Here is an 11,156-nt window from a genome sequence, read left to right as displayed (position 1 = left end):
AGATTTCTTATTGCGAGAATCCATTGCAGTTCCGATGCTCAGGCTTTATCGTGTGACGGCGTTGAGGGATCAGCAACCACCCATACTAGCCCAGAAGACAAGACCGCAGTCACCATGGAGTGGAGTCATCCCAACTTTGATTCCGGAGAGAGCAAGTCCGTCACATTTCTTTATTCAGTGGTTAAAACTTTTGACACTTACTGGGCCAACGAAGCAATTGCCCAAGCTTTGACGGTAACTTCTAATGTGGCCACAGAGAGCACAGCAAGCAAACCAGACCCTGAGACCTTGGAGAGCACAGCAAGCAAACCAGACCCTGAGACCTTGGAGACCACTGAGGAAAAAGCCGAGACAAGTGCAGCGCCCAAAGTTGCTGCAGAAGAAGAAACCAAAAGTGGGCCGGAGGTGGTGATTGAGGCTGAAAGTGGGCCGGAGGTTGTGGCTGAGGCTGAAAGTGAACCTGAAAGAAAAGCTGAGGCCGAGAGTGAGCCAGAAGTGAAAGCGGAAGAGTCCCGTTCGCCGGAAGGAGCAGCCAAATTGAATCAGAACGAGTGTGGAAGCAACAAGGGTTGTTTTGGGATGCCTGCAAATTGTGAAGAGGCTGGCAACTGCAAGGTCATGCTTACATATGCTCCTGCGGCGGATAACAACTTCCGCTTGGAGTTGCAAGGTCGCTCAATTGGATCTGGTGATTACATGTCTTGCGGGTTGTCGTTAGATGATTCGATGGGCGGTGACCTGGTTTTGGCTTGCTTGGGAGGCACGAGCCTGAAAGCATTTTGGAACAAGAACAACGCAAAGTCCAATGTTGAAGGAGTGACGGGAGTTGAGTTTCTCAATCCCAGCTTTTCCAGCGAAAACGGCCTCACCAAGTGTTCGTTCGAAATGAACCCAAAAATTAACGCCAAATTGGACGCCGCTCTGAATGAGCCAAATTTTAATTTAGATTTGGCCGCGTCCAACTTCCACGTGCTTCTGGCAGAAGGGGCCGTGTCAAGTTCTAAACTCACCTATCACACCACCAAAGTAGCTTCTTCTCAACCCGTGGATTTTCAGAGCGTGTCAAAGGTGGCTGGCAGTACTGATGTCCTCATCCGGGTGCATGGAATCCTTATGGTTCTCGCCTGGATGGCCTGTGCCTCGTCCGGGATGTTCATGGCCCGATATTTCAAAGAAACTTGGAAAGGCAAACAATTCTGTTCCAAGGACATCTGGTTCCGATTCCATCAGCTCCTCATGGGCTTGACGGTAATCCTGACCTTGATAGCCATCATTATCATCTTCATCGATCGGGGTACAGCGCCGTTCGGGACAGAGGCAATCAAAGAGAACGCCCACCCAATTTTAGGCATAATAACATTCGTCCTCTCTCTGATTCAACCACTCATGGCCGCTGTGAGACCCCACCCACAAGACACCTATCGTTGGGTATTCAATTGGGCTCATTGGGGATGTGGCAACATAGCTTGGTTGCTTGCTATCGTGGCCATCTTTCTAGCCGCGGATCTTGGCGCGGCCAATTTCATCCCCACCTCGAAATTCTATTGGCAAATCGGAGCTTTTGTAGTCGTACACTTTTGCCTCCATCTCTTGATGACATTCCAGAGGTGTTGGGCCATGAAGGACACGGAGGTGCAGGATATCTCCCATGGTACCCCTCTCTCTCAATATGGGAGCACGCAAGTGTTTCAAAACGAGATTCAGAGCAAGCAGAATGACCTTCGCGGCTCAGCTTTGAGGATCACCCTTCTCATCATTTACTTGGCATTCGTTTGGGTTCTGTCAGTTCATTTGATGGTGGCACTAGGTCTAGGTGAGACTGGTCGAGATTACTGGGTTAATGGCGAATCAGCAGCCGAAGGCGAGGCCGAAGGCGAGGCCGAAAGTTAAGCGCCGAATCTTAGTTTGATGTTAGATATTTTCTTCAATACTGCGACCTGCAAATTATTTGTTCGTGACTCGAGCTTTCTCTAAAAATACAGATATGTATTAATTGATATCATGCCCCCTTCTCTACCCCATCAGTTCTAATGTCCAAAGCTTCAAAGATGCAGACAATATACGATTTTTTTTTGAACGATTCTCTATTTCATGTGCAGAGTTCGGCACATCACGACACCGACTCAAGAATGTCGAAACATGGATAAAAGCTGTCGAACACGGATATTTATGCGAACCTTATGCTACTAATGGTGGGTGGATGACTGGCTGGCCGGATTGAGAATTGGGGGGGAGTTGAAATCGGACGCCGACAAACCGCGAAACTTATCTTTCTCGTCAAGAACGTGTGAACATATTTAGGGGTAATGATGCTTGGTGGGTGTGCTCGTTATTGACCTCGCAGATGAGTTGGCTTTCAACAAAACCTTTCGCATTGTCTTGATTCTATTCATGGTCTACTGTATTTTGGTTGCCCGAGAAGCGAACAAGGAAATCCCCGTTCGGATCCGATTTCAAAACTGAAGGAACATCGCTGATACACAATCCATCAAGGGGGACAGAGTTTGACGATAGTGATGGATGGGTCCGAAATGAATGAGGTCATTAGGATTTCACACTTCTTAATTCGGGGATTAGCGGCTGGCGGAAGTACTAGTTTCCATAGAACGTACAAATGGCAATTGGAAAGAGGCTTTTATGCAAATTAAATGGACTAGCCAAAGAGGGCCTCAAGGACGCAACTCAAATCAACGAATGAAAAGAATCGTACTTTGATTAGATGTATTCGGCGATCATTAGTCATTTTGGCCAAAATGTATGGCAAGTTACTTTTATGCTTGACATTTACTCATCCGAGAACAGAAAATAATGAGAGCACTCCGAGAACAAATATTCATGAAGGAGAAATAGTCGTTTATTTTTCAGTGCATTAGTTTTCTGTAGGTTTCTGTTGTCTGTGTGATTGCAATTTCAATTGTTCTCAGGATAAGATTCAAATTCATCTGCGTTTACGTTGGGTAACTACACAAGCCTGTTAGAAATATATAGACAAATCTTTTTGTTAATCGAATCCACTTATGACAAATATGTAATGTCCTCTAGAAGAAAAAGAAATAAGATACGTGTTCAATTCTATAGTACATTCATTATTTGGCAAGTAAACCAGAACATGTGAAGCTGGGCAAGAGCGAGCATGATCGTCCAAATCTCGAACCAGTCTAAAATAGACGGGGAAGCTTGAATTGAGAATTGGCACTACGGAATTGAGTCAACGTTTTGAGTTGTTGAAAAGTAAAAAAAATAAAACCTTGCGTCAAAGACTGCACTCAACAATTTTAGAATTTGCTTGAGTTTGTCCAATTGTCCGTGTTTTTCATAAACTTACAACCTCTGTAAAAGCCTAACTAAACATTTGGAGTAAGTAAAAAATGCCATTTTCTCTTGGTATACCTATAACATTGATATCATCAAGCACTTGCATCAACAAGCAAGTCTCTTATAAATGTGAAGGTAATGAAGTTATGAATTGAAGTCCAATGAGTATTATAATCCAGGGTCCATTACAAGTCTGCAATGACCCCCAAGCATGATTGCAATACTTATACACGGACTTCTAGAGATGTGGACTGCGAACAGAAGCCAAAGTCTCGCATCTCCTAAACCGTTCATCTTATTCCAAATAAGCACTTCATACAGCCACAAGATGTTGTTGAATAAAATAACTTGGTCAACTTTGAGCCCAAACCTTGCTTAGGGAACTCTGGAGACATGTTAAAACTTATGTAGTAAACGATACATAAAATTCGAATTTTTGGCCTGCTCTTTGTCAGCTACATAAGTCTTTGACAACATAACTTTGAGACGATCCACTTTACAAGTAAATGAAATCAAAATCGCCCACCTCCGATTGAAAAGATCTACGCTTCTTAATTTATTATTTTAATTCGAAAAGTGGCTCAGGTTTGCAAATGACCAAGTAAGTGTAGGCGGATTTGGCGGAAAGCTCGTTCACAGTCCATATTTCTACAAGTTCGTGACTTTTGCCAATATGTTACAAGCCTGGTTCTTTAAGAGTGGGCGGTATTAGAAATACGAGGTCCAATCAACTCTCACTTGAGTAAAGTGTCTCAAAATACTTATAATCTTCAGTGTGTACTAGTGTTTCCATCTTATTAAAAAAACATATGTACTGAGTTTTGCAAAATTAAAAGAATGGGTTTCTTTTTGTGATGCCATTAAGGTCTTTTTTTGACCCAAAAAATGTCAACTTTGGATTCAATTTGTGACATAAACCAAAAGCATTGAGGATTCTGCAACCTTGGGTCTTGTGAAAATTTTGACTTTGGTTTAATGTGTTGTATTTTAAGATCAATGACTTGATTGACTAACACTTCTTGGGCCACCAAAAAAAACATATTCTGTTTTTCACAGGTCTAGTCTGCCAAATCTTACCGTTTGTAATGCAAATAGCCGCCAGACTGTATCTTTTCTGAAGTGAAAATTCCGCCAAATCTGAATGTTTTGGAGGCCCATTCCGCCAACCCGCCAAAAAATATTTTCCCCGCCAATGGAAAACCGCCGGGTCTGGTATCACAACTCTCCATGGCTGAGGCTCACGTTAGAGACCAGATAATGATGCAGTGGTATAAGGAGATTGTTTTTGTTAGGTTGCAAGGCTTAAAATGGTAATGAAATAGTTTGCCATTCATGTTGCATGTTTTTGTCCAAAAGTTTTGCATATTTGCCCAGCTCTACTGATGACCAGGGCTGTCCAAAAACTGCAATTTCATTATTTTTCACTTTCTCTGATTTTTTTGATTACTTTGTATATTTTGCATTTTCGACTACTTTAGCTCAAAAATCGATTTTGATTGATTGATTGAGTGTATTTGAAAGGTCGCAGAATACAATGATTCTCTTTATCGACCCCGTCATTTCGAAACGTCACATTACTTTTTAAGAAGTTGTTTATACTTCAAAGAAAATCGCCGACTTAGATAGAATAAAAATATCATCTTTCCATTTTTTCGTTTTAAAACCGCAAATTGACTCCAAAGTCCCACAAATTTTTTGATAGAAGCTTTTCTGACATGTTGGTTTAGTTCCGTCTTGAATATCAGATGGGAGGTCCTCAAATGCTTCCCCTATGCTTGCTACCAGAGAGTCTCCAATGGGTTGGGGTGGAGATTCACTCTGCCTTGCTGCCTTATGTCCCTGATCTTAAGCAATTCTTGTGCTTGCGAGAGGGTGTGACTCCCATTGGTAGAGGTTAGAGGCATTCCATGCCTAAGTTGGCTATCGATGAAGCCGCCAATTGATGGACAGATGCTTCATCTGTGTGGTGTTTTAGTACGGGAATCTTCAAGGTTGCCTTCATAACCGAACGATGGAGCTTGTGGAGTTGCTTCAGCACGGGGTCCCGTTCATTGGTTACGTAGAGATTGGTAACCAATGCCAGACAGTTTTTCGCGAATCTTCAGCTAGCTATTCCGATCTGCGTTGAATTGAGACGTGCTTTAACCATTGTTTGGGCGAAATTACGAGAACACGAATTACGGGTACCCTTGAGGGGCTAGCCTCTGATTTGCCTCCTTGAAAGCAGTGTTGATTAGGTTGAGGGTGATCCAATGTCCGATTTGTTAAAAACAGAACTTACTTCCTCTAATTTAAGAAAACCCCAGTTTTGTCCAAGGAAAGAATCGATTAAGCCTTAGCTTGACCAATTGGGAGGAGAAGTTATCATTTGACGTTCTGTTTTTGCTAATCGGTTAAAGTTAGCATTCTACGTACAGGTGTGATGGTTCCTTAATGCAGTTAATTCCTCTATTTCATTACCAAGTCAAGTGGAATCTCTTGGAATCTCACTTCTTTGGTTTGGCTCTATTAAAATATTAAAAGAAGTACCATCCGCCTTTATCCGCGGTTTTTTTAAATTGGTATTTACTTATTATAAGAACTGTTTAAACCATCAATGGGATCGAAATCAACACACAATTGTCAAAAGCAAAAAGGAGGTAAAGATAGGAAAGAAATTCAGTATACAATGTAGGTATTTTTTAAAATTTAGGTTGCTAGGATCGGAAGGTTGATCCTTGCACGGAAAGTAAAGTCAACAAATACTTCGCCACCATAGTCAAATTCCGATATGCAGTGTCATATCCTGTATCAGATTGGTTCTCCGTCCGTGGATGAGTTTCGAAACTAAAAGACTTCTTTTGAGAAAAGCTACATATTGAAGTATAAAACACAACCCTGCCGTTAAAAGAGTTTTGGTGATACGTCGTAGCCAAAGTAACAGGTCTTTAAAAAGCTCTTGGGAGAGAAGCGACACTCTACCAAGCCACTTGAAGCATCCGCAGTCGAGATACCCCCGACATCTCTAGATGTCATCCTATACTGAGGCTTGCTCCTTCCGTTTCCCTTGAGTGTTTCCAGCATTTTGATGAAAACTATGTACCATTTGAGCACCATCATAACCACAATAACCTGTTATCTGTTATGTTATCTGCCAGAAGAGAGTTTTGTTTGGCAAAGAGTTGCATAAGGGTCTCTATCCAGAATTAGGAAATATTGCCAAAGATTCAGATTTACACCAGAGATGTCGGAATTACATCGACTACGTATTGTTTTGAACACATTTTGGTAGTTTGTCAACCGAGTGTTGGGCAGAGTGGCTTCTATTGCGTTGCTTCGTGTCAATCAAACATCCCATTGACGGACTGGCTCCCTGAATTTGGAACTTTAATTTGGGAATCACATAACCAAATGTGTTCAAGGTTGATCCCCGTCCCCGTGTGGCTTTGGTGGAACCGAGAAAATCTCGGAATGTCAATTCTTTACCAAGAGCTTTAGCTTTTTGCGTCACGGGGAAAAGCATCTACATTTTATCAAAACAAAATGATAGTTTTAAACAATTTACCACGGAGTGCCTCATAGTAAATGTTGCGGTCCCGGTTGTTGAGTAATATATAAATAGATTTTCACTATCGATTTCATCGACTTTTCACCCCTCAGGTACCTACATATTTATATTGTTTGTGCAAACGTTTTGGTGTTTCATTATTAAAGTTCGCAAAAGAGAAAAAAGCCTTCGGATTCGACCTGACCTCCTGAACTACCTCACTCTCACTTTTGTAACTAGTCATTTCTGCAACTCTTTTTTTTATTATCATATGTAGGAGTATCTTTTTAAATCGGGGAATAAAGAGGAAGGAACAATTTTGCAGTCGTATTGCTTCATAAAAGTACATGCCATTCTTCAAAACGCGCTTTCAAGTTTTTTCTTTTTTCATTTGAGCTCTTGTGCATTGGCTTTGAATAAAAAAGATTACATTTGTAGCTTCTTGATTTGTAAGTTGTAAAAGCAAAGTTGTGAAGGGTCATAGCCGTCGAATATGCTTTAAGGCTAGGATTTATTCAAATCAATGACACCCACAAATCGTCCAAGTAGTCGGAAAGATTGTATGCAAAAAATAGTTAATAGGTAAGTCAAATTTGTGCAATTGGTTATGAACGTATGCACGGCACAAAGGTGAAGAGAAAATTGATGAGGTGGCATAAAATGATGGGGGAAGTGGTATTAGAAAAAAGCTGGAAGAATACAAAGAGAGGCACGGAACCTACTTTATGGAATCATTTCATTAATTTCCTCCAATTTCACGGCAGTAGATACCCCAAAAAACAAATAAAACGGTACAAACTGGTGTTGGGCGAGAACAACCAACACTACACTGTTGAGTAAGGTGCGAGCCTTTGAAAGGTGATTATTGCATTAATGAAGGAAAGGCAAACATTTCGAAGGATGTTTGGCAAACAAAGGAACTGAGTGTTTTAAGATAATACTTCGATAGATGTGCTTTTTCTCTGAAAACTTTGGATAATCACGTGACATCATAGCGCTCGACCAACAATCTTATTTTTAATGGACTGAACTTTAGTTGTTAACTTCTAAATTACAACAAAGCTGATTCTCCTGGTTCCCTGATTTCAAAAAGTGCCCACTTATTTGTGTATACTTTTTTCAATTAAATTTCAGTTAAAACCTAGAGAGGGGAGCAATGGAACAATGAAGTAGCCCAAGGAATTGCGAAAAGAGGTGGACTTCCTTGTTCTGACTAATCTGGATTCTCATGGGCTTGAAGTCGTCTTTAAAATCGTACATTAAGCCTCTACGGTCTGTGCAATTGACCCTAAATCTTGGGTTGGAACAAAGCTCATGAATTCTTTTGAAAGCATGCCCTATCAGATTCCTTTTGTACTTTCTTTGAATACCATAGAGTTCCAACCTCTTTCCCAATACGAGAGCTCTCTCATTCCTTTGCTGTTCCTGGTAAAAAACCTTTGGACGTGGTTGATATTTTGCAAAATTGGAACCCAAATGGGCGAAGGATATTCAAAGAGTAGCTGGACAATTAATTTGTAGCAGGTTATCATCTTGTTTGAACAGCTCTGCCAAATTCACTATTTTGGAAAACTACTCTTAAATCCTTGATGGACGATAACTGCCCATTATTTATCCTCTGAACATTGTTTACCCAAAATTCAATGCGCGAAATTTCATTCCGTCCAAGGTGATATTGCTCCTGGCATCCTAAGACTAGATTCCAACTCGGAGCTCTCCCAGACTAGTAATGGAATGATGATCGTTATTTAATGGTGGTGTTTTCAACAAACTTTAATAAATGATTTCCCTTCTAATTTTGGGTGACCTCAAAATCATCATGGAAGCTTTTTTTGGGGTCGAAAATAAGTATTTTGCATGCACTAAATTAAGCATTAAATAAACCATTTTGTTTTGATAAAATCATGATCAGCAAATATGTGTGCAAAATTGAACTGACTATTGGTGTAATCCAAACCAACCTTATTGTATGTCCATGGCAATAATGGAGATATAAGTTGCCATAAAGTTGGGAATGATCCAAATCAGTGATGTCAGCTGAGAGACATGAGGTGTTGGTAACCTTCGAACGTTGGCATATGAAACGCCTTTTTGGTGAAAAAAACTTAGAGCTCCTAAAGACGTTCAGGTTATCACCACTTGTTTGCATCCACGGGGAGTTGCCATTACTTCTCTGTATTGTTATTTTCCAATCACCCACAAATTCAAAGTCTCCTAAGCATTGCACCCATTGAATTTTTTTAGCATCCTCGACATTCTTCAATGCAAAATATGACGAATGTTTATTCCCTCTTCTCAATCCAATCCAGTGTTTTAGTTCAACGTTCCCTGTAAAATGAAAATCTGTTTTATGGGCACTGATCTCATGAATATGAAATGTATCAAGTTGGAGCTCAAACTTACGCGATAATTCACGAATTGCGTTATATTCTTGATCATTTCTAATGGTTGCCAAATAGAATCTATTCATATGATCACTATTAGCTACACATAAATCAAACGAATTCCAATAGGAGTGTTTAGTTGTGGACACGAAATAGTCTATCTCCCCAAATGTGTAGTTTTCGTGTGCAAAATTGACAGGATCGGAAGCTAGAATGGATCAAGGCTTATGAGAGGTGAAACATAACAAGTCAAGCAAGAGATCCTTAACCTTTGGCAAGATGAAACAAGGCCAGAATCCAAAATGAGACGGCCATGCTCGATGACTTGTCAAATCGAACTGGTGGCAAACACCTGGAATTGGTTGCAAATCTCATTCCCCGTTGCAGTTGTTTTTGTTTGGCGAACGGTTCTGACTTTCGAAACAGGAACAAAGCAATAACTTTTTAGGGGTATTTGACTTTTTAATCTGTAGTTTCGTTAACGCCCAGGCATAGAACACGTACATGAAGATTGCGCCTGGTTTGTTTTGATCCTTATTTTTTCGTTTTGAAGTCAGAACCCCTAAATCATTGTTACTTCAATGAGGAAAGCTCTCTTTAATAAGACCCTTGTAACTATCATTGCTTGAGGTTTTCCAATTTTTTTTCTAACACAAGATAAATTTCCGGTCAATAATAATCGTCGTTCGAAAGTGCCTTAAAAACATAAAGTACGAATTCAAGAACCTTTTTGAGGCATTACCCGGATTAAAAAGAGGGATGTGACAACGATCATGGTTTTAATTAAACTCTTTATTGCATATATTTTTACACATGATTGTAACTACTATAGCTTTCACTCTTGGGTGTTTGGGGACCTAGTCTGGGTTCAAAGGTTGATTCAACTCTCTTTTGAAAAAGAAATATTCAGGGTCCCCAATTCACAATTATTTTTCATAGTCACGAATGAGTCATGTCTTTTAATCATTCAAGTGAAAAGTTGCAAAAATGTGCCTTGAGTTCTGAATTCAGTGTCAAAAGCCAAGCCATTTCTCAATCTTAAAATCAACAACTCAATTCGAGTCCAGATGAGTCAATATAATGAGTCAAAATATCGTGAACTTTCTTCACGTTTCAAATATGCATTTATGTTTCCAAGTCCTAGTTTTTTCTCTAGCTGACATTATATCACAATTTTAGCCAAAAAAAAACCTCCAGTTTTTCTGCACTTTAATTGATTCCATCCACTCTCATCAACTCAAAATGCTAGTGTCAGATATCATAAATGAAATGCCACAACATTCAAGATTCTGAGCGAGACTGTTTTCTGCCTTGGTTCAAATCATTGGCAGGCTCTTCTCTTGCAACCATAATTATGAAATACATAGTAGGCGGTCATCAAAACAGGAACAATTTAATCATTCTCCAATGTGCATTTTACAAGTTCAGCAACATATAGTACGAACCGTAGATTAGGAAATATGAATATATTACGAACAACGAAATCATTCCTTTTGATTCCCTGATATCGAAATGCGCGAAAGTAGTATACCTTTAACGAACTGCACAGTTTTGAGGCAATCGCTCTAGACAATTAAGGCGAAATATGAGGCAGCAATCAAAATTGGCCATGAAATTTTCATTTCATTTATACCTTAGGATCTAAAAGCGGCTTACATTCTTCCACAATTTGATCTTATTAACCAACCCTTGGCAATAAATATCAACAAGACCAGGACACCTGATTGTTGTGCTTCTAGTGCAAACGTGTTTGAAGATATTTGAAAAAATACATAAGTGGGATAATTTCTTTTCCAATCATTTTTGTTGTAAGAGCAAAGATGCATTTTTGCACAACTGTTTCCTGATACATTGACAAACTTGGTTAGCAAAAAGTTCAATAAGTGTTGCCCCAAAATATTTGGACAAACCTTTAGAATGCATTTACTTAT

General features: G+C 39.9%; 1 protein-coding gene and 1 long non-coding RNA gene across 3 annotated transcripts in view; one reads left to right on the top strand and one right to left on the bottom strand.

Moving 5' to 3' along the window:
• The window catches only part of LOC131888365 (uncharacterized), a 23,520-nt gene extending 13,947 nt beyond the window's left edge, over positions 1 to 9,573 (bottom strand). The window contains exons 1-3 of the long non-coding RNA XR_009374097.1: positions 9,495 to 9,573; positions 9,245 to 9,433; positions 8,803 to 9,169 (exon numbers count right to left, since the gene is read on the bottom strand). This is a non-coding gene — a long non-coding RNA (uncharacterized LOC131888365). The remainder of the gene's footprint in view (positions 1 to 8,802; positions 9,170 to 9,244; positions 9,434 to 9,494) is intronic.
• On the top strand, positions 12 to 2,077 carry LOC131888243 (putative ferric-chelate reductase 1 homolog). 2 transcript variants are annotated; one of them, XM_059237049.1, is made up of 2 exons: positions 12 to 405; positions 436 to 2,077. In XM_059237049.1, the coding sequence occupies exons 1-2, from the start codon at positions 115 to 117 to the stop codon at positions 1,888 to 1,890; spliced, it is 1,746 nt and encodes a 581-aa protein (XP_059093032.1). In that variant the 5' UTR covers positions 12 to 114; the 3' UTR covers positions 1,891 to 2,077. The 2 variants fall into 2 exon arrangements, with proteins under 2 accessions (XP_059093032.1, XP_059093040.1); XM_059237057.1 differs by having other exon boundaries at positions 13 to 287; positions 324 to 2,077.
• Positions 9,574 to 11,156: the final 1,583 nt, after the last annotated feature.

The sequence above is a fragment of the Tigriopus californicus genome, chromosome 1, assembly GCF_007210705.1.
Source record: "Tigriopus californicus strain San Diego chromosome 1, Tcal_SD_v2.1, whole genome shotgun sequence".
Classification (NCBI taxonomy): domain Eukaryota; kingdom Metazoa; phylum Arthropoda; class Copepoda; order Harpacticoida; family Harpacticidae; genus Tigriopus; species Tigriopus californicus.
Note: the sequence above shows the minus strand (reverse complement) of the source record. Positions and strands in the feature narration are given on the sequence as shown.